Raw genomic sequence first — 23,145 nt, 5'->3', positions numbered from 1 at the left:
CTTATTTATTTTTTGCCACACCACACAGCATGTGGAATCTTAGTTCCCTGACCGGGTATCGAACCCTCACCCACTGCATCCCTGAATTGGAAGCATGGGGTCTTTAACCACTGGACTGCCAGGGAAGTCCCCTTTTTATTACTTTTTAAGAGCGGGTTGGGGAGCTTTAAAAACTATACTGAAGCCAAGATGAGTTGAATCAGACTCTTTGGGGTACAGTCCTGGCACAGGTAACTCTCCCCACTCTCCAGGGGAGTCTAATGTGCTGGGGTAAGAACCCTGCCAAGATGCAGCCAAAGCTGCTCCCACGAGGAATTATGCCCTGGCTGGGGGAAGGGCACATTCATGGTTCAGAAGGTGGGATGCCAGCCAGTCCTCTACATCTGTGATGCCCCCCGCCATTCCTGACTGCACTGCGAAGGCCCTGGAGTTGGCCAGGGTCATCTCTCCTGAGAAATGAGGCCAGGATCCTGGCTGCCCCCTTTCCTCCTTCTATCAGCCATGTTCAATAACCCAGACTCACCATTCAGATGCAAAGTTTGGTCTCCTGCATGAAGTCCTCCGTCGCTCCCCATGGTCTGTAGCAGACTGTGAGGCCCCCAGCTGGCCTGAGAACCCACCTTGCATTTCAGCCTCATTTCTACCAGCCCCTTCCATTTCCTCCCTCTCCCACTTTGCTTCTCCATTCCAGCTACGCTCCCCTCTAGGCCCTCTGCGCCTTTGCGGTTCCCTCTGTTTGGGTCCCCCTGCTAAGCTTACCAAGCTCAACCCTAACGTCCTGGCTTCTTGTTCCTCCTACTGCCGGACAGTGGTCATGGCCCCAGGGCACAGCATCCCCTTGTGGTGGAGCCTGGCACTGCAATCCCTGGGAGAGCCTGTTTTCACATCTTTACACCTCCTGGAGCAACTCAGGCGCAGGGGCCACAGCAGCGTCATCTGGGTCTCCAGCCCCGGGCACAAGGTCTGGCACCACCCTAGAGACAGTGAACATGAGTGAGTGGTGGGAAAAGGAGGGCTTTGCTACTGTTTTGGGTAATCAAGAGTGCCCACCCATGTTGTGGCTCCAGTGCGATATGTGAAGGGTTGCAAACCCCAGAAAGGCAAGCCTTCACAGCAGCCAGAATTTCTTGGACTCGGGGTGGTGAGTGAGTGCTTTAGCTCCCATCTTCCCTCCCTTCCATCTCCAGGGCTGCTTCTCCTGTGAGGCAGGGGTGAGGGGATGGTGGGGCCCAATGTAGGCAGAACCCTGCCCTGCTCACACCTGCCCTCCATGGAAAACATCAAAGAGGGGCAGGGTGAAGGGCGTCCAAGGTCCAGGACCTGCTGGTCTCAGGCCTCTTTCTTGCCTGGGCGGTCCCAGCATCCACCTGCCAAGGGGGCAGGAGCTCAACCCCAGAGCGCTTGTGGGAGGGACGCCAAGCACCATGCCCTCCCTCCTGCCCCCAGGGTGTCTTATCTGGAGGCATCAGCTCCTGGGCTTCCAGCACCAAGAAACCTTTCCTGGGGGTGTGACATTCACAGCAGGGTTCCAGCCCCTGATCCTTCCCCTGCCACCACCAAGGTCCTATCCTGCTCCAGGGCACCCCGGTCCCCCAGGCCCACCTCTGCCACAGATTTGGGGAGGAATGGTGAGTGTAGAAGCCAGTTTCCAAAGTGGCCCCCAAGGTTACCTTGACCTCTTGGTTTTCACACCCCCGTGTGGTCTCCTCCACGGTCAAATCAGAGCTGGGCTGCATGGCGATAGAACGTGATGGAGATGATGGAACATGAATTCTGAAGCTAGAAGAAAAACTTTTTTTTTTTTTTTTTTAGGTCCTACCTTGGTCCTCGAATCCCTTGCTCTGGGGGAAGCCAGGCGCCATACGACGAGGACACTCAAGCAGCAGAGACCCACGTGGAGAGGAACAGGCTTCCTGCTGACAGCCAGGCCCACCTCACCAGCCATGTGGATTAAGCACCTTGGAAATAGACCCTTTAGCCCCAGCCGAGCTTCAGATGCCTGAAGCCTCTTGAGAGACTCTGAGCCCAAGCTGCTCACACTGCTCCCAAATTCCTAACCCACCAAAACCAGGACACACGAATAATCATTTTAAGCCTTACATTTTGGGGCAACTTGTTATACAGCACTGGGTAACTGATACAGCCCCTCTCGTTCTCAGGGCTGTTTATTTCCTCTCTCGGATTCTTGCTTTGGCTCCTCCCAGCTCCTGGCCTATGTTCCCCCACCCACGGTATGAGAAGGGAGAGAGATGAGACATAGCCCTGGATCAGCACAAAATCAGACAGCCGTCAGCCAACATCATTTTTTTCTTCCATTTTAATGAACACTTTACAAAGTACAAAATATACTGTCTTTTTTGGGGGGAACATTAGGTACTTTTTTTCTCTCTGTCATACAGTACATGAATCTCAAGGGTTTTGTGTTTTTTCAAGAAAGAAAGAAAGTGTGAGGGCCTGGGGTACAGGGCTGCCCTGTTCTCCCCTCGCCCAGACCTTGGGACAGACGCAAGTGCCGCTGCTACTGCTGGTGACCCGGGGCATGCCAGGGGAGGGCCAGACCCCCAAGGCGAAACCCTGGGCAGGGCAGAGGCCCCTCTGAGCCCTGCTGTGCAGCCAACATCCACTCACCCCCATCTCAGGATAACGGAAATGATTTTGGCAAAGAGCAAGTGGAGGGCTTGGGGTTTTGTTTGCTGTTACACCTCCCCACCCCCAGTTTTGGAGCCAACCCTGCCCAGCTCTTCCTGGACCATTTTCTGAACAGGTAAACTGAAGCAGTGGACAGGAAAATGCACTGGGCTTGGCCTCTGCCTTGGGACCTGAATTTGGCCTGTTTTTCACCCATCCCACCGGCCCTCCACTCCAGTTTCCAACTTTGTTGGATGCTCTGCATGGACGAGCCCCAGTAGGCAAAGGGGCACCAGACCCCAGAACCCCTCCCTGTAAATACTGTCTTCAGGACTGGCTGCTTCTGAGGAATCCGCCCAGCAGGTCTAGCCCTTGGCTGCATGGACCTCCGGGCCTCTGCAGGGCAAAGCACAGCCCCTGCAGGGACACCTCTGCCCCGTCTGTCCGCAGAGCAGTTTTAGCAAAGTCAAGGGGGGTGGGGCTGCCTTGCGTTCGAGGTCTGCTGCCCGCACCCCTTCAACTCTACATGTGGCCCTGGGGTAAGAACGTACCCAGGCCTAGAAATACTGGACGAGCCAGTCCCTCCACTCGGATCTGGGCTCTGCACGTGTGTGCTCGAGTCCACACTAGAGTGCGTGTCACAGCGCACACTCACACTCACGTGTGCGTATACACACACGTGTGGTCCTGCTCAGAACTCTGCCCTGACGCCCAGCACTTGCCGCGTTCACAGCCTCCCACACCGAGAACCGAGAGCCACAAGCTCCCTCCCCACCACGCTGCCCGCCCACGAAAGCACGGGCCAGGCCGCCCGCAGGCTTCTGCCTGTACTCCAGGCCACTCCTGGTGCCCTCAGCCCCAAGGACAGCAGGCTGCCTCGGCCAACAGCTCCCATCCTTCCGTCCCAAGAAAGTAGGCTTCCCAGGAGGGCGTGGGTTTCAAAGCTGAAGGCCATAGCCCACCCCGCAGCTTTCTCTCTCCCTCGGTCAATGGAAAAGGGTCCTTTTGCTGCCTCTAATTTGAAAATGAAAGAATGGAAAAGAGCTGGCATGTGAGAAAAGGTATCTAGCTATACCAGGGCTCATCTCCCCTCACAAGTCCCGTCCACTCTTCCCAAGCCCACCCTCTGCTGGGCTGACCACCGTCTGCCATCTTGATGGATCCCTTCCCAGGCGGCCTCCTTGAATAGAGGGCCACTGCCCCCTCCAGGCCTAGCCCCTGCCTCAGCACAGTACCCAGGAAACCTGAAGAGCCCAAGCCCCTGTCTTTCCACCGCTGGGAGACCCCGTCGTCCTCCCCCAACCTCTGCCCGCCAAGCCAACCACCGACTCCGCTTCTCGGCGGCCGTGACGGCAGTGCCCGGGGGGCTGCTCCCCAGCCACGGCTTACACTGGCCACAGACACATACACTGGGGGTGCTTCCTTCCTACCCGCCCCCCTGCCACAATTTTCCCTCAGGAAGGAGCGTCAAAAATTCCTGGTACAGAGCCGTAGCGCTACCACCTGGAAGGTCCCCAAGGTCCCCTCTCTTAGCTGGGGAAGGGCCCTGCTTGTGCCCACATCCAGATCCAGAGGCTCAGAAAGGTGGCCCAGGGTGGCTGGGAAGTGTGGCCAGAAGGGGCAGGAGGTGGGTGGGCAGGTTCATCTTTGATTATCAGGCAAATGGTACCGCTGGCTTGGGGTAGGGGCCTGGCCCTTCCTATCCCCCACCCCACAGCCTCCTCTCCTGAGCTCCGTGGCGCCCTCTGTCACCACAGAGGGGACAAGCCCCAACCGACCATGCATCTTCTGGACACCACACTGGCCACCGAGGCCATGCTGCCCGCATGGGGAGGTCACAGCGGCCAGCTCCGGGTCACCCGGTCCCTCCCTTCCCACCAGGGGCCTGTGGCCCGGAGTTGATGGGAGGGGGAGAATGCTGGTGCTTGGGGGGTTCTGGACCCCCGGAATCCTGGGGAAGGGAGGTCTTATGTGCCTCTCCTGCTTGGATGGGTGCCCTGGGCTGAGGTCAGTGGTATAGGCACCGCCTCCTGGGGGGCTCTGGAAACCCCTGTGGAGGAAGAGGTGCAGAGCGGGCATTGCCCAACTCTCTGCTGGGTCAGGACTAGGGCCGAGGGAGAATGGGGTTTCTTAGGAGCCAGGGGCGCCCATGTTGAGAGCTGAGCCCAAGGGGCAGATTTTGATAATTGGGGGCAGGGGTGAAGTGGGCGATCGCGGCCCCTGGTCTCCCTTAACCTCGCGCCGCTCTGCAGTGCGCAGGGACCGGGCAGGTGAAGAGAGAGCGCAGCACTTAGATGGTTTGAGCTTTTCTGACCAGCGAACAGCACAGACTCAAAAGACACACCTGGAGCCCAGGTGGCAGCTCCTGGGCCACCCGCTCACCCCCAAGCCAGAGCCTAGAGTACCTCAGCCTGACAGGGCACCCTCTTCAGGCCACCTCTCTGGGGGTCTGGGGACCCCTGCGCACAGCAAAGCCAGAGATGGCTGGGGGCAGCCAGCCACCGGGGAGACCACTCATTCTTCCCCCAGATTGCTGGAGACCCGGCCGCTGACTCACGGGCACACACAGGCACCGAGGATGCGCTGGCCTCTGCACACAGTGGGAGGATGGGGGTGTGCGAAATAGAGGGGCAGGTTTTCAGGGTGTTGGCTCCCGCCCTGCCAGCTGGATACACACCTGTGTAGCCCAGAGAGGGGAGTCCTTGCACCAGCCCCTCCCGGAAACAACGTCAAAGGCATCCATCCGTCCCTTTCTCAGTCGGATGGGGCCAGTCCCCAGGAGGCGACCTGGGGAAAGAACCTGAGGCTTCTGAAGCGAAAGAAATCAGGTGATGGGGCTGTGGGAGCAGACCTGGACGGAAAGCCGGAGGGCGCCCGTCCAGCTGGGCCAGGTCTTCGGGCTGAGAGCACCGGCAAGGGGGCTCTTCTGTTCCAGCTGTTCCTCCCTCTGTGCCACTGTCCCCCAAATAAAATAAGGGTGTCCAGGGGCCTTGGTCGTGCCAACGGGATTACAGGAAGGGGCCGAATCCAGCTTTCAAGGGAGATTCGGCAGGAGGGGTTAGGGACCCTCAACACCCGCCCCGGAGCTCAGTTCCTGGGCCGTTGGTTTAGTTTTTCTCTCAAGTCAGGGCCGAGGCAGCCAGCCGGCTTCTCTAATACTCGTATTGCCTATATACTTGAATTAAAAATATATGGTGGCTCAAAACGTGCCTGTGTGCACGGCAGACACCGCGGGGCGGAAGCCCTCACGCCCCCACACACACACACACGCACACACGCGTGTGCACGCTCACACAGTATATATTAACATATATATTGCTCAAGTATATATGCTATTTACAGTATACATATCAACATAAAACACAGGTATTTATATGTGTGTACAATATACGTCCTAGGGGGTCTAGGGAGCACACGTTTCTGGGGGTCAAGGGGCCGACACACTTGCTCGGCAGGGAGGAGAGGCGGGGGAGTGACACGGTGAGGGGGGGACAGACAGGAAGGGGTCTGGAGGGCGTGCCACAGAAAAATCAAGGCCTTCCAGGGACAGTAAGGGGACTCTCGGGGCGTGAAGTGCTGCCCTGCCCACGTGGACACCCCCATTTTGGAACCAGCAAACAATTGACGTTTTGGTGTTTTGTGCAAAATGAACTAACTTAAAAAAAAAAACACATGGGTTCCGAATCAGTACTTGGGCCCCGAACATCTGCAAGGATCCAGACAGACAGCTTCCCCACCTGGTGGGTTTCCATGGCTCAGAGGGTCCCACGCGGCACAGAGAATGGGGGTGGGTGGGGCTTCACCAGCCCAAGAGAATGTCCCTTCTCCTCCGAGCTTCTCAGGGACAGCACGTGTCAGCTGCTGCCCGGGCACCGAGGAGGACCCTGCAGGTCCTGCTTGCTTGGAAAACACTCCCAGCTGGAGAGGAGGCACGGGGGTCACCCCATTCTCCGAGGGGGCTGGCTTGCCACCTGGCTGTCCACCGCCCTGCGGCCCTCGAGTCCCCTCTGATGCTCAGAACCACTCTGCCTTGGCAGCTCCGTGGGGGGATGCCCCGGGGACCCCTGTATCGTAACAGACCTCTGCTCCCAGCTTTCTGCTCCAAAGGGAGGGCTGAGACCCCTGGAAGCAGCTCCCGATTCTCAAGCTTGTCCCTGGAGCCACAGGATGCCAACCAAGCGATGTCACACTCTGAGCCCCGGCGGACTCAGCGGGCCATCCCCTGAAACTACTGCCAACTGCAGCCTGGGTGCAAATACATTAAATAAGAAACTAAAACAAGGTACGGTTTTCTCTATTAAGGCTCAGATAAGCTGCCTCCCAGGTCAAGTACTCATGAACGCCGCGGTCCCTGGACCGAGGGGTGAGTGGGCAGGTGAGTTGGGGGCAGAGGCCTTCCACTTTCCCCCAAAAGTGGGGCGAGGGAGCGGTGCAGGAAAATGGGGGAGCCCTGTGCTGGTCTAGTTAACTGCTGGGGAGGTGGGGGTGACCTAAGAAACCCCAGGCCCAGAACGCTGGGGCTGCCCCCATTTAGGGGAACCCGAGGCTCTGCCAGCCCCAGGAGGGTCCAGGGAAAGCAGAGGGGACAGGAGCTCGTGCCCCAGGCTGGTGGGTCTCCTGGGAACCCCCCTCCCCCCGGGACTGAGCGCTTGTGGTGGGGAGGGTCTGGAAAGGCCCCTTTGGCAGTCTTGCTGGGAGTTGGGGCACAGGCCCTGTGGCTGGCAGGCCAGGTTCTGGGGGACTGGGGTCCCCCTCCAGCTCAGGGCCCCACCCGAGCTCCCTTGGAGCCTCACCAGCACATGACCAGAGGGCTGCCCACTGGCCTCTACTCTGCAGGAACCAGCCCAGAGCCAATGGAACCAGAGACCAGTGACCACAGGGGCCAGAACCCCTACCCTCACAAGGGCCTTCCAGGGCCCCATGAACTCAGCCCTGCTCAGCCAGCCAGCCCCCCAAGATGACCCGAGAACTGGTACTCCCAGTGTCCTGTAGAAGGTACCAGCTTCCTCTGGCGTCTGCCCCCGGCCGTGGGCGAGGCAGGAGGAGAAGGTGGGTCAGTTCACAAGCTCCCTGGGCCTCAGACAGCATTTTCTGGGGTAGGGGTCGGGGAAGGAGGCGGTGGGGGGGGGGGGTTTTTGGGGGGGGGGGGGGGGCCAGGGGGGGGGGGGGGGGGGGGGTGCTCTGGGGGGTCTGGGGGCTCCAGGAAGGCAGGAGGGCACGGGGAGGGCTTGGCTTGGGCCACAGGCCTGGCGGGGTCAGCCATCAGGGGCGTGTCCTAGGGACCCCTTCCTTGGGGGCCCCGGGGCCGATTTTCCAGTCTGTTGAGAAATACTGCGAGAAGAGTCTTCAGGGTGGGGCTGGGCCCAGGCCTGGGGGGCAGACGGGGAGGAGCGGAAGAGGCGCTCCTAATGCTTCTCTGCTTGGCTGACTTTCAGGGCGCTGATGACGCCATTGATGTTTTCTTCTGGTACCTGCGAGGGGTGGGAAGCAGACACCCGTGAGCCCCTGGAGCGGGGCCTGCCCTGCCCGGGGGCCGGTGCCGGACACTCACCAGTGCGTGGTCGAACTTGAAGGTACTGATGTAGTAAGCGGGGATGTCAGCAGCAGCTAAGGGCTCGGAGATCTGGGCCACGATGCCGCACTCATCTGGGGACAGAGGTGGGGACCACGTTTAGCGTCCTCCCCACCCGGCGACCCAGCACAGCCTTGGCCTCTCCCCTCCCTCTGCTGGCAGTGCCCGCCCTGTACCCGCAAGCTTCCCAGAGACTCCCCGCCCCTCCATCCAGCAGGCTTCTCTGATCTCTTTGGCCAGCAGTGAGCTCTCCATCCTCAGGGCTCCACAGAAGCCACTTCTGTCTAACTGTGACCACCCTCTGCCTGTTTCCCGTGCCTCGTAGTTTGGACTCATCTTCCTGGCCATCTTGCGAGTTCCCTAAACAGAGCTGGAGGTAGCGTGGCAATAAGAGGACGTGGGTTCAGGCCCTCTTTTTTGTCGCCCTTTTCTAGCCAGATGACGTGGCCAAGTCACTTCCTCTCTCTGAGCCTCCGTTTCCTCGTCGGAGTCCCCACTGGGTAAAGGTCCCTGCCTGTCCTAAAGGCAGTGTCAGGCATCTGATCATGAGGAATGTCATTTCCTTCTCCTTCTGGATCTCCAAAGCAGTGGCCTTCTGGCCTCCTCCAAACCTCAGCCAATAAGGTGGTCTTTGGGTTGCCTGGGGGATGGTTCTCCCCTCTCCTCCACCCTCCTCCCCGCTTTGAAGGCACCATGCAAAGCTTCCTCCTACAGGAAGACCTCCAGGATCGGAGGACCACTCTTCTCTCCATCAGCACAACCCCTCAAAGCTACTGTTCTGATTCTGGCGATGATGCCTTTCCCCAGCGCTGTCCCGATTGGGTGGGAGAGTCCAGATATGGCCACCAGCTCCCCATGGGATTCTGGGGCCAGAGCATGGGCATCATCAACCTGGGCTTCACCCTTCCCCCACCCCCAGCCTCCCCGGCACCCTTCCACTCCCCGGCCCTGGTCCTGCTTGTCAGCCCACGCTGGGACCTAGACGTGACCCTGCAGGTCTCTCAAGCTCCTGTCTCCTGCTTGGTCTCCTGGGGCTCCTGGCTGGACCCATGGGCCCCTTTGGTGGCTGCACAGGCCTCGTGCTTGCACTTCTGGTGACCGTCTGTGCTGTTATGTGGTGGAGACCGGTTGTGTCCTAAGATTCTTTAGCTACAGACACATTCATTTTCAGTTCTGTAAAGGGGGTGGGGGGCGCGGGTAGGAGATTAGGGTCTAGAATGGTGCCTTTCAAACCGTGGGTGATGACCCATTTGGGACATCAATTTAGAAGGCTGGTAACCAGTGTTTTATAAAATGACAACAGAAAAGGGAAGGGCAAACAGCTCAGCACCAGAGCGAGTGCAGTTTTGTGAAACCGTAGAGTTGTTTGTGTATGTGTGTGCTGGGCTGTGATGGAAAACACATTTCCTGCAAACCGTGGTCTAAAACATATGGAATTCGCCAGTCTAGAATCTTTCAGATTCTCAAGTTATTTTTCTTGCAGGGCTATTTATAGCTATTAGCCTGGCGCTAAAACCCTCCACATCCCGGGAAGGTAGATCCAGCTGCTGCCTGCTAGATCACACACTGTGTCCCCTGTCGCCCGCCCGTGAGGCCACTCAAAACAGCCCAGGGCAACTGCAGATGGTAGGACGATTCAAGTTTCATCTACTATCCCACCTCGATTCTCCCTTCAACCTGACTTTCTTTTTTCTGTAATATTATTATACTGAGTGTATTTTGGTAAACTTTGAAGCAAAGCTGGGGATAAAAAGATAAGCTGATATGCATCACTAATTATTAGAGAAAGGCAAATAAAACTACAATGAGGCACCACCTCACACGGGTCAGAATGGCCATCACTAAAAAATCTACAAATAACAAATGCTGGAGAGGGTGTGGAGAAAAGAGAATCCTCCCACACGGTTGGCGCAGCCACTATGAAAAACAGTATGGAGGTGCCTCAAAACACTAAAAATACATTTGCCATATGATCCAGCAATCCCACTCCTGGGCATATACGCAGACAAAACTCTAATTCGAAAAGATACACGCACCCCTATGTTCACAGCAGCGCTATTCACAACAGCCAAGACATGGAAACAACCTAAACATCCACTGACAGATGAATAGATAAAGAAGATGTGGTACATATATACAATGGAATACTACTCAACCATAAAAAAGGATGAAATAATGCCATTTGCAGTGACATGGATGGACCTAGAGATTATCATACTAAGCGAAGTAAGTCAGACAGAGGAAGACAAACACCATATGATATCACTTAGATGTGGAATCTAAAATATGACACAAATGAACCTATCTACGAAACAGAAACAGACTCTCAGACATAGAGATCAGACTTGCGGTTGCCAAGGGGGAGGGGGCTGGAGGAGGGACGGAGTGGGAGGTTTGGGTTAGCAGATGCAAACTATTACATACAGAATGGATGAACAACAAGGTCCTACTGTAGAGCACAGGGAACTATATTCAATATCCTGTGATAAACTAAAATGGAAAAGAATATGAAAAAGAACACATATATATGTATATATAACTCAATCACTTTGCTGTACAGCAGAAATTAACGTCACACTGTAAATCAACTCTACTTCAGTAAAAAAAAGAAAAAAAAAAAAAGATAAACTGATATGTACAACTTCCTGCTTCTCATCTGAGTCTCCAGTGACGCCCGCCCCTTCGCCTGTGAGGACCTGGTGAGGCTCTTTTCCACTGTTTCTACTGTGGAGAGGCACCGCTGCGTCACACCCACCTCTGCTGGTGCCGCCCTCTCCTCCCCGTCAGCCGGGTTAACATCCGCTGGTCACCTCTGGGGCCACCTCCTCTGGGAAGCGTTCCCTTCCTCAACCCTCTCCAAGCCTTACACGTCCTTACATGTGCTTGCTGAGCACCCGGTGTAACTGACACGTCATGGAGGGCTTCGCGCCACCCTGAAGCAGGATCTACCATCATCCTTGTTTTACAGACTAGGAAACTGAGGCTCAGAGGTTAAGCACCAAGGTCACCCTGGTTTCCTTCAGCTTCCTTCACCGGCGAACTTGCCTCTAGGCTACTGGGTCTCCATATCCCCACGGCCCCAAACTGGGCAGCAAATGTGGGTGGGAGAAATGCTGGGGTCGGTGGAGAAGGTGGCCCCGAGAGACAGGCTGGAGCCCAGGGTTGGACCAGGAGCCTTCAGTGTACATTTCCTAGCACTGCAGAAAGCAGCCCACTGTCCTGCCCCTGGGATGGCTCTGGCTTTGGCCTTGATGTGAGCAAAGTTAGGGGGTGCTGTCCAGTCCTGCTAGTTACTGTCTATCTGCGACCTTGTCCAGAGAAAGCCACAGGCAGGTGGCAGAATCGGGTTCCCTCTCCGACCTGTGGCCCTCAGGTCAAAATGCCCTGCCACCTTCACATCCCGTCCCAGAAGCAGAGCCCCCTGGGCTGACCCCACGGCCCCTGGAGCAGTCTGAGCTTCATCTGGAACATTCTGCACTCTGTCTATGGGAAATCAGGATTTACTGATCCCATCAGGGCCAGCTGAGGGGCGCTCCCCGAAACAAACGTCCTGTGATTTACCAAGAGCCTCTTCTGGGTTCAAGGTCTTGGGTCTGACAAGTCTAGCCCAGAGAAATCATGTCTCATCAAGACAAAGTGCGCTGCAGTCATCACAATGGGGCCAGCAGCCTACACTCGGCGCCGGGAGAATCGGTACCGTGTGGCCCTTCTAACCGAGGGGTCTGAGACCCGTGGCCCCTTGGAATATGCTGATGGGAAAAACTGTCTACCAAAGACAGCTTGGACAATTGTGGAAACTGAAGCTAGACTGAGTCTCGGGGGATTCCTGTGAATTTTCTCCTGGGGGATCGGGTCACTGTGATTACACGCAGGGAAAAGGGTGAGGGGCTGGGATGTCTTGAGTTTTACTGTGAGCTGTTTGGCAACTGTGTTAAAAAAAAAAAAAAACCTCATTAAAAATGACAACAGTCATTCCCTGTCAACAGTGGGACTAAGGAGAGATTTCTTTTCCTCTTCTATTTTTATCATGTTCCCAATATTCTAATAATAGGTAGGTTTTAATTTTTCATTGGGGAGGGGACGGAGAAGAGTGCTTTGCTTGAAGCTGCTCTTCCGTCCTCCGAGGCCAATGCCTCCCGTCACTCACTGGACAAGGGACCGCGTGGGTTGTGGGGACCTCAGTCTCCCCATCTATACCGGGGGTACAGATGCGCGGCACTCGGCAATGCCGGCCCCAGCCCCCCAGGGCTCACCAAATCCTAGGGGCTGTCCTCCAATCCGCACCATCTTCCAGAGCTCTCCAGATGCGCTCGTGAACAACAAATTACTAGGAAACCTTGAAAGGGAGCGAGTGATGTTAATCCCCAGATAGTAACGGTGCTCCCTCTGCCAGCCCTCCCTGGAGCATTCCCTGTCCTTGGGCACTGATGTAGGGCCAGAGCAAGGGGGTGTCTGGCCTGAGCTCCGGGGCCCCAAGGACTCTCCCAAGCCCTCAGCACCTTCCTCATGTGGGGGCTGGTAGGGGAAGCAGGAAGGCAAGGTTGGGACCGGGCTTTGGAACAACTGCCCCCTTTGCTCAGGCTGGGCAGGGTACCCCCCCCCCCACCAGCTCCAGACGGGGGTGGGGGGGGTGAGGGACAAACAGCACTGGATGGCGCTGGACTGTGAGCCGGGGCCACTCACCTGCAATGAAGGGTTGGGGTAGGGACATATTAGGACCAAGTGGGTGATAAGCCCATCACAAGCCTCCATGCCGGGGCCCGGCTCACCTCTGCTGGGTCTGCACGTCCATCACCAGGGAGATGTAGCCCTCGATGAGGGAGAAGGAGAAGAAGCGGATGTGGCCACAGTCATCGCCGGCCGCCATGGGGTCCTTCACTCTGGGGGCCGGGGCAGCTGGTGAGGGGTGTAGTGGGGCCCCCGCTGCACCCCAAGCCCCATCAGGCCCCCCTGCCCCGCCCATCAGTCTGGGGGTGTTGGGAAGAGCACGGGCCAAGTCCTGGCTCTGATCCTGCCTTGCTGGTGGACCCTGAGGCACTGCTTGCATCGGTCTCTGCATCTGTGAGGTGTGGATGCTTCCACGGCGTTCACAGAGATGAGCACCGCACTTCACGCTTCTGGAGACCCATCCCGCCCTCGGCACAGGCTACACTTGCCCTTTCCTGGGGGTGGCTTCTCTGTCCCTGTGATGGTCCACATCTCAGGGCACAGTCTATGGTCACTGTCAGCTCACTGGCCCCTGGCCCCGCTCCACTTGGTGCTGGCCAAAACTTACAATCCGCCCCGAGGAAAAATGCAAAGCTGTCGTCCACCGAATGAAAAAACCTGAGTTCCCAGCTCTTCAAACGACTGGGCTTGCCCTAGGAGCTCAGGTGACAGTGGGGTGTTTAGTATATCCACATGTGGGCCTAGGGCTTCACCAGGTTTTGGGGTTCCCAAGGAATGCCATTCTCCCCTCTTAGAATGGGGATCTGGGGTACAGCCATGTCTCGCTTCTCAAACGAGCTCCCAGGGCAGGTCTGTGCCTCCCACCTCAGACTGGGGCTACTAGACAGAGCCGTGTCTCCCCTTGGCCACCCAGCAGCCCCTCACACCCGAGGAGGCCCTACCCGTTGGAGTAGAACATGACATCCATGAGGAGTGTGGCAACAGCGGGCAGTGTGTCCGGGTCCAGGCTGGTGACACAGAACCTGTTGCTCGGGCTGGACAGTGGGTGGATGACGGGCCTCTGGACTGTGAGAGCACAAAGACAAGGGGCGCTGAGGCCGGGAGGAGAGGAGCATCGTGGGGCAGGAGAGGGCCCAGGAAGAGGGGTGGGGTCAGCCGGCAGCTGCTCTGGGGAGGCCGGCTGCAGGCCCTGCAAGACCTGGCCCCTGTTGCTTCTCCAGACTCCAGCCCCACCCCCAGGCCCCCAGGCCTTTGCACATGCCACGCCGCCTGCCTGGAACGCCCTTCCCAACCGTCACCACTGGGCTTAGCTCCTACTTGTGCTCCAAGCTTCAGCTTGAGAGTCACCGCCTCCGGGAGGCCTGGCCTGATAGCCTGGACTGGGTCAGAAGTGGTCTCTGGCCATTGCTGGCTGCATCCACATCCACTGCCCTGGCTAGACCTTGGGAACAGAGTCTGATCAGGACTGTTGTACCGTGTTATGCCTGGCCCTCAACTGATGCTCTGAGAATGGGGCTGCCCTGGGGCAGGACCCGGTAATTTCTTGAGGTCTCTCTGCACAACCCTCCCCCTCCCCCAACTCACCCATCTTGGGCTTCACGAAGCCGTTGGTGATGCCGAGGTTCTCGGCTGCCACTGTCTCGCCATTGACGACCCGCAGGATGGTGAACTCTGATGACAAGGTGTGGGTAACGAAGGGCAGGTCCCGCTCACGCACCTGGGGACGGGGAGTCAAAGAGTGAGTGCAGCATGGTCCCTGGGTGGAGTGGGCCTGGGGTCACCAGCCCCTTCACTCTGAGATTCTGTCCCCAGAACGAGCTTCCCCTGTCCTTGCCTCCCGCTGTCCTGGTTGGGGACGGGAGCCTGGGACCAGGGGCACATGCCTCTCCAGGGGCAGCAGGGAGGATGCAGAGGGGAGAAGACACCGTGCCGAGGGCTAGGAGGTGCAGGTCCACTCCCCCACTCCCTCCTGTGTGTGGTGGCCACACCTGTCCCTGGCCTGGGAGGACTCTCCAGGGTGGCCACGCCCTATGGGAGAAGAGCATGAATAACACGGTAGCCAGGAAATGCCGCTGGCTCCATGGCCAGACACACTTGCCACCCCAGGGGAGGGGTACGGGATCGGGGGAGCCAGACATCCAGCGAGGAGGGCATCCCACCCACACGCACCCCCAGCCCTCACTTCCTGGCCTCCAGCTTAAACCCAGCATGGTCCACACAAAGGGCAGGCAGTGGGTGGGACTAGACCAGCCAGGGCCATGCTGACACTGGACTGATGACCCTAAGGTACGCTTGACCTCTCTCTGAGCTGATCACGAAACCGGGGGGGAGAGGCACAAACTTTGTAGACCACATCTGAGGGGGCGCCCACGTTGCCTGGGCGTGGGCTGCAGCTTGCTCACCAGGATGAAGTCCGTCTGGTAGGTGGACAGCATGAACACAGAGATGTTCTGATCGGCCAGTGGGGCGATGACCGACTTGGCGATCTTGGTCACACCGATGGGCTGGGAGCTGGAGAAGCTGCCACCACCCGACACCACGTTGAGGGCCAGCCAGGTGGCGTCGGCCACACTCAGGTGTTCCGAGGAGGGCAGCTCTGGAGGGGGACACAGAAGGCTGGCTTATGACTGATGGGCCCCAGCTGTGTGACCTCGGCCAGCCCGCCCTCTGGGCCTCAGCGCCCTCATCTGTCAAAGGAGGCCGAGATCGTCCTTAAAGGTCCCATCTGGGGAGGACCGAGCAGGGAAGGCTCTCAGAGGACTCTGGATGTGCCCAGCAGCTCAGCAGGGCAGGGACCATGGGAACAAGGGGTTTATCTGTGCTGGGCCTCAGTTTCCCCAGCTGTGAAGTGATGACTACTCAGCAGTAACAATTTTGTTATTTCTGGTTTTCACTACCTTTCTGGGTACCAGGTGCTGCCATCACCACCTTATACCGGTGGACCGGGTCCCATGGTTTTCAAACTGGGTTCCCAGGAACCTCCCAGGGGCTGGGGGGTAGAGGGGAGGCCAGGAGAAGACAGGGTGGGGGGCCTGGGATTTTTCTCCCTGCTTCAATTAGACCTGTACTTCAGGCTCCTCTGGAAGCACATTCAGCTCCAGAAGGCCTCCTGAGGTTGCCACCTTCCAGTGGGCAGTGACTGTCACCCAAGTCCCTCCTGAGAGCCTGGGGATCCTGGGGGCGGGGGCACCGGCAGGGGCAGGGTCGGGGAGGTTCAGAGTGGCAGTGATCGCCCAGTCTCCTTGACTAGCTCACAAAGACCATCCTTCCACCCCGTCCTGCAGAAAGAGTACCCAGGGGAGGCTGTGCACGGGACATGGTACACACATGTGCACGGCTGCATGGACAGGCAGCCACAGAACGGAGCACGGGTTGCACATGGAACTCTCCATGCATCACAGTCGCCTGCTCGAACCCACCCCGTACCAGGACTGTCATTTCACCCCATACATGTGACAAACCAGAGCTCTGAGGGGCTGGTGACTTACTTACCCAAGATCACTTAGACAGGGAATAACAGAGCCAGGATTCAAACCCAGATCTGACTTACAAACAGACCCTTATGCTCTATGCTGGGCACCACATGGGAAGAAGGGCCAGGTCCCCAGCAAGGGGGTCGCTAAGAAGAGGGGCCCGGACACTGGTGAGTTAAGGGGGCTGTGATGATCATGATGCTGCCCGAGGGAAGCTGGGTTGGGCTGTGCTGGCCTCAGCAAGATGGCTCCGGAAGCCTCAACCAGGCTCCTACCTGCCCAGCTAAGGTCGTCATGGCAACCACAGCCTACGGAGCCTATTGGCCCTGCTGGCTGAGAGGGGCCAGTCCTCCGCCAGGCTGGCTGGAGAGGTAGGCTGCTTCCCAGAGAAGGGAAGGGGTTTGGGAGTGGGGGAGGCAGGAGGAAAGCCTGATCTCAGGCTTCCACATCTAGTCTCTCCACTTGTCATCTGGGGTGTCAGAAAAGAGACTTCTCAGCCCCAGGACCGCCAGAGGAAACACGCTCCCCAGAGCTGAGTGTCCCAGTTCAATTCTGAAATTCTAAGGGGTCTGGAACTGGCCATGGAGGGGATTTCCTGGGGGCAGTGTTGTGAGCCCCCAACCCTGCCATCTTAAGCAAAGACAGCCCCAGGAGCCACCGAGGGCCAGGGTGCCTTGATGGTCTGTCATCTGAAGCACCATTTTAATATACTAATAAATAAAATACTAAATAAAAAATTTTAATTTCACTTTTCAGTAGGGCAGAACCCCAAAAGCCGTCTTAGGAAAATTCTGGAGGGGTCCTTTCCATCACCGCATGCTAACACATCAGGACCATGTCGGCTTTTGTGAACCTGCCTCTGCCTGTCTGTTCCAAGCTCCTCACAACTCAGAACTGCCCAGTGGCTTTCCACGTTCTCTGGAGTAAAAGCCAAAGTCCTCGTGCCGCTGGGAACCAGCCTTGCCCCAGAGGGCTTTCTGGGATGATAGATATGGTCTATACCTACGCCGTCCAAAGCCACTTACCCCATGAGGCAACGGAGCACGTGAAATGTGGTCAGTGCTACAGAACAAATACCATTTTAAGTTGTATTTAATTTTGGTTCCTTTAAATTCGCATGGCCGCGTGGGGTGAGCCGCTAGTTCAAGTCTACAATTGGCCTCACTAGCATGCCAGCGCCCTGGGGCGGTTGTCTCCATCGGCTTTGTTTTCTGCTATTCTCAGCGCCTGGCACACGGGGGCTGCAAAAGAATGGATGAGGAGGGACGTGGCAGCTGTCCCTGCCCCTCTGCTCTGCCCAGGCCCCTGTTCCCACCCATCGACCTTCTCTGCTCCCCCGGCGCGCCCCCACCCCAGCTCAGTCTCTGTGGTCAGGGCTTGGTCACACTGCCAGACCCCAGGTGGAGGGTGGCCTTCGACATCATCCCACGCTCCTATACCCGGCTTCCCAGGATCAGGCAGAGGGCCCCGGGGGAGCCAGTGTCATCCCCAGACACTGCCAACTTCTCTGAATTCTTAGTCCAGCAGTGCAGAACGCTGTCCATTTGCTTATAGACCTGGCTCAGAAGTCGGTCCCTGCCCCATTTCACAGAATAGGAAACTGAGGCCCAGAGAGGGAAGCTGACTGGCTCAAGGTCACAGTGCAGTAAATGGGGAGGGCACCTCATTCTGGCACCGTGGCACGTCTGTCCAGACCCGCCCCGCCACCAGCCCATGGTGGGGTGTCGCGAAAACCCCTCTTGCAGGGATTAGCTTCAGGGCTGTAAAGTTGGAGGGGGGGTCCGGGCAGCTGAGGTTCCAATGTCCCAATTCTGACACCGTGGTTCCACTGGCCCTGAAGGCCTTCACCTGGCAGGTGGAGCCTCTGCTGCCCCAGCCTCAGGCCTGCCCTCTGTCCCCCGCCTGAGCTCCACAATCCAGTGGGGCCTGATCTTTAGCAGTGGGGTCCTCGGTGAGCACGTGAGGGTGGTGGCAAAGAACACAGGCTTTGGGCTCAGACAGCGACAAACTCTAACCCTGGCTCCGTCCTCTCAGCGGAGGCTGCTGGGAAGCTGCTGCTGATACAGTGGCGAAGGCCATTCCCTCCAAGTCCGCAAAGCGCTGGGGTATGTGCATTTTTAGGGGGTGCTAGGGTAACCAAGGCTCTGCTCCGAGGAGTCTCTCAGCGGGTTTGGACAGGTCCCGCGGAGAAGCCCAGGCCTGAGGCCGACCGGAAATGGGGGCAGAAGTGGGTGGGTGGGGGATGGTGGGCAGCCTGCAGGCTGCCACTGCCCAGAGGATTTCAGCTCAATCCAAATGCTACTCAGAGTTTGGGCAGCCGGTGAGCGGGGGTGGGTCCTGGCTCTCAGTCCTGGATGGAACCCACTGAGGTGCTTCAAGCAGCAGGCCTGGACTGAGAGGGAGGTCAGCCCCGGGTCAGTGGTCATCTCTCTGAAGCTTCCAGAAGGGTGAGCTTTGCCACAGCTGCAAAGCAGCTGAAGACCACAGTGCTCGCTGCTTCTGGCCCCAGGGACCCCAAATGCTGCCCTGGCACTCGGGGGCAAGGGAAGGCCTGCCTGGTCCCATCATCACCCAGGCCAAGCCTCAGGGTGCCCGAGGTGCTGCTGCGGGGCTGGGGGCTGGGCCGCCAGGAGCTGCCAGGAGGGAGCCAGCTTGCTCTTCCCTAGAGGAAAGGTAGACACATCCCAAGACCGAACGGGATTATTAACACTGTCACTGCCCATCATCCAAGACCCTAAAGATAGCCTATCAGAGCTGAGGACGCTCCCTGGCGGGTCGCTGAGGACACTTGCCACCTCCCAGAAAGCAAGTCGGCAGCTCTGTTGCTGGGAGCCCACCCCACCTCCCCAGGAGTCCCCCGTTTCCGGCTGTAGGACCTGCGGTTCCCTGTGCTAAGTGGTCACGTCCTCTGCACGGAGTTTGCCAGGCTTCTCCCACCCTGCCTGCAGCAGGATCAGGAGTCCTGGGGTCAGGTGGGCGGGTTGCGTCCTGGCTGTGTGACTCTGAACGAAATCACCACCTCTTGGTTTCTTAGTTTTCAAATGTTGGGCTGATGAAATCAGGATAGACTCCAGAAGATGCTTGGAGGATTTAATGGGATAATCCCCATCAAGCGCGTAGCTAAGTGCCTGGCGTCCGAGGGCTTGCCAAGTGCCAAAGCCTTTCTGTTATAATGCTGCTGCTGGGAGTTTTGTTGGTTTCTGGATAGAAGTTGGGGAAAAATGTATCAAGAGTTCAAACATGTACAGTTTCACTGTAAAGGAATAGTTACACAAGGGACAAAGAAAGAGTTATGGGTACGAACGTTCAACCCAAAAGGATTTAAGACAAAGACCTGGGAGCTACCAAAAAAGTCAACGCCAGAGCCGGGTAGATGAACCACAGTTCATCTGTGACAGAATACTATGCATCTGTTTAAAAAACAGGTTTTCCAGCTATGAAACACATTTTCCAATCGAAGGAAATCAGAATATAAAATTTATGGTAGGTATTAATTCTGCAATTAATGTCTCATTCTGTAGGTGTGGTAAGTAGGAGAGGGCTTTTATTCTCAGCTGATACAGGCTCAGGTATTCAGGGTGAGCTGTCCTGAGGTCTTAGTTTCAAGTGGTCCATTAAATAATAAATGTATGTGTGCACTGTTTATGGACAAGAAGTGAAAACAGTTGTCCTCAAAGGTGACCAGCCGGCAAGTCTAGTTTCAGGTGGAGGGAACAGGGGTGTTAACTGTAGGCTCTCAACGGTTGTGCAAGTCTGAAAACTGTCAAAATATAAAGAGTATGGGGAAAACACACGTCTGAAGGCTATCTGATACTGGGAAATTATACTGAGTGGAATGAAAAGATAAGAAGCATATACACTACAGGTCAACACGGCGAAATATCCACACCTGGGGGTACAGAATGTGGAGACCTCGTGGGAATGACTTTGCCATGAGGCAGCCCTGGAGAGGTCGAGGGAAGCGGGTGGGCAGGCGGGAGCTGGGGTGTCATGGGAATGATGCGGGGGACTCTCCAGGGAAGCAGCCCTCCCTGTAGCAGGCACCCCATCCTCAAGGTCCACCCCTCCTCCCATCCCGGGAGATGTAATCTCAGCTCCAGGCTGAGCTGCCAGTCTGTTATTTTACACAATGCGGGAGACGCTCCAAAGGCAGGTGTGCATCATCCCCCATCAGTGCTCACCGGGAGGGAGGGGTCGGCTTCAGGGCACAGTGAAGAACTCGCCCCGACTGGGATCCGAGCTCCTTCACTGACCTGGACCTCGTGCAGAGGGGACCCCTGCTGGGGGTATTACTGAATTAGTAAATTAGGAGCTCAGAGCTAGGTGGGAGATGCAGGGAGTGCTGATGGGCACTGCACTGTTTGCCCTGGTGGACACGCAAAGTGGAGGTGGCACGTGACTCCCTGATGCATGTCATACGGCCACACACACACCTTACAGAACTGGGAGGGAGGGAAGGAGGTGATCCTGTGTTAGGGACGAGGCCACGGAGGCCCCAGGTCAGTGAGCAACTTGCCCAGAAGGTAGCAGAGGCCGGATAGAACCTGGGTCTTCCCCTCAGCCCTGGGTGAGGCCAGGAGTTACCTCTCGACATCCTCCTCCCTCTATCTTTCGACCAATCACGGCACCAGGCCCCAAGTGTGCTACAGATCACACTGACACACACAAGGGGACTGTGACGGGTGGGGGGCCCCCCAATGTGCACTGGGCCCCTCTAACCGCAAACCTGGGATTCTGCTCACTACCCAGAGGTCAGGGCAGGCGCTGCTGCTCCTATTATTTTGGGTCCCTGAGAACACCTAGCATTGCACAAAGTAAGTGCTCATTAAATATGTAAGAGCTCAAAATACACACACGCACCTCCCTTCTGTTGGCCACACAGACACACAGCATCCATTTCAGCCAAGAACCTCTACAAGTCCACAACGAACAAGGAGCTGTCTGGTTAATGTCACTGACGATCGCCCCTCCCTCCCAGGAAAGGTCCAGCATCTTACGTACAAGTGAATCGCAGACAGCTGCTGGTTTCTAACCATAAAAGCTTCACAGTGGAGATAACTGTTGGCGAACAATAACCAATGTACCCTGGCTGATGTTAACGGTGGCCAAGGGAAGCCCTTGGGTGAGAAGCAACATGTGCAGAGCTGGGAGACGCGGCACCATCCTTCATACAGTGTGACACAGCCAGCATCCCTCCCTGGTCCCACCGGGGCAGCCACAAGACTCCCTTTCTGAAGAGGAGTCTCCTGAGAGAACCCCCCTAGGAGCGAGGTGAGAGGGTAGAACTCAGCATCGCTACCTCTCACTGCAGCCTCCACCCCACCCCAAATCCTGCTCTCTGAGAGCAGACTGCCCTGGGCCTGCCCCCTTTTTCTCAGGTGCTCCTGTGACCTTGGTCTGCTGGGAACCACCACTTGTCAGCAGCACTTTCTCCTCATTTCGGCTGGAACCATCCTGAAAGCACCTCCGGCTTCAAATGCCCCTCTGTCACTCACAGCGACTCTGGGCACGTAAATGGCGGCTTCCTCACCTGTAAAATGGGTCTCCACTCTTTACCCTTCAGGCCACTGGAATGATCCCAGGAGGTGATATGTCTCTGCTGGGCTCCAGTTAACCGTTAAGAGTGGCGGAGGGGGAACGGGAGTCTTACTTTGTATGGTTTTCCCCTGTGGCTCCATAGTGTAAGCGCGAGAGGTACTTACTACTTAAATCTATGTACACAGTTTTTTCTCTGGTAACGATGGATATCCAAGCAGCCTGACGTGCTGACCAGGAGTCGCGGCCTGGAAGTGAGACCCTGGCTCAGAAGTCACAGAGAGGCTGGGCCCCTCCTGGGCTAATAATTTAAACCTGCTTCCCCACGTCCTACCTACCCTGTACTAAAGAGTAAGCCGATGACTCCTCTGTCACCGGCTCCGTTCCAGCCACTCAGGTTCAGGGAGAGGCAGATCGAGACTTCGCCTCCATTGTTTATGGTTCCAGGGAACCTCAGGGTCTGTAAGTCCCTCAGGAGCTGAGGCTCAGTCCTTATATCTCCTGGTCTGCCCTGCCTTACCCTGTCCGGGGCCTGGCCCGTGGAAACATGCATAAATGACACCAGTGGCGGGGCCTTGGGCAGGCTGCACATCACGTGTCTGTGCTTCAGCTTCTTCATCTATAAAGTGAGGACCGTTAGAGTCGTTTCCAGTGTTTAGCACAGTGTCTGCAGACAGAAGCACCGGCAGGGCTGGTAAAATGCGTTAATCTATGTTGAATGGCGGAGGGGTGGGTGTGGAGGTCCAAGACTCAGCTCTGGTCTTGCTTCCTATTTCGAGGGCCTCTCCTGTGGGGTCTCCTGCACGGCGGGGCGTCCTCTGTGACTCGCTCTCGCAGCATCCACACCCTCCTTGCACAGCACCCACCGCAATGGCAGCTCCACAATTAATGGTGTAATTAGCTGGCAGGTCCTGAGGTTCATAGGGTCGGAGGTGGGGTCTCTCATTCCGGCTACACCTCCAGGGCTCAGCAAGATGCCGGCACGCAGCAGGTGCTCAGTAAATACTGCCCCACCCCCCACCCCGGGACTGGCTCAGAATAACCCGACACTCAGCTCAGCCAAAGGACGGCTCCCTGGTTACTGACAATTCCTGCAAACACAGCCTTCCAGGACCAGCAAAACTGGCTCCCCAGGTCCCGCAGCCTCCCGCTCTCCCTGCTCAAGGAGTTTTCTTACCTGCTGCCTTCAGAGGTAGAGAGTTAGTCAGAGATACTGGTCTGGGGAGGTGGATTAGATAGAATATCCCTTCCCAGAGAACAGACACTCTG

At 57.0% G+C, this 23,145-nt stretch overlaps 1 protein-coding gene across 1 annotated transcript in view; it reads right to left on the bottom strand.

Moving 5' to 3' along the window:
* Positions 1-7,805: 7,805 nt before the first annotated feature.
* Positions 7,806-23,145, bottom strand: part of CASTOR2 (cytosolic arginine sensor for mTORC1 subunit 2) — a 53,362-nt gene continuing 38,022 nt past the window's right edge. The window contains exons 3-9 of the mRNA XM_029221956.1: positions 15,271-15,464; positions 14,453-14,585; positions 13,810-13,933; positions 12,970-13,080; positions 12,454-12,536; positions 8,180-8,274; positions 7,806-8,099 (exon numbers count right to left, since the gene is read on the bottom strand). Coding sequence (XP_029077789.1) covers positions 8,034-8,099; positions 8,180-8,274; positions 12,454-12,536; positions 12,970-13,080; positions 13,810-13,933; positions 14,453-14,585; positions 15,271-15,464 — 806 coding nt within the window. The 3' untranslated portion in view covers positions 7,806-8,033. The remainder of the gene's footprint in view (positions 8,100-8,179; positions 8,275-12,453; positions 12,537-12,969; positions 13,081-13,809; positions 13,934-14,452; positions 14,586-15,270; positions 15,465-23,145) is intronic.

The sequence above is a fragment of the Monodon monoceros genome, unplaced genomic scaffold, assembly GCF_005190385.1.
Source record: "Monodon monoceros isolate NGI ecotype Baffin Bay Population unplaced genomic scaffold, NGI_Narwhal_1 Super_Scaffold_13, whole genome shotgun sequence".
NCBI classification, from domain to species: domain Eukaryota; kingdom Metazoa; phylum Chordata; class Mammalia; order Artiodactyla; family Monodontidae; genus Monodon; species Monodon monoceros.
Note: the sequence above shows the minus strand (reverse complement) of the source record. Positions and strands in the feature narration are given on the sequence as shown.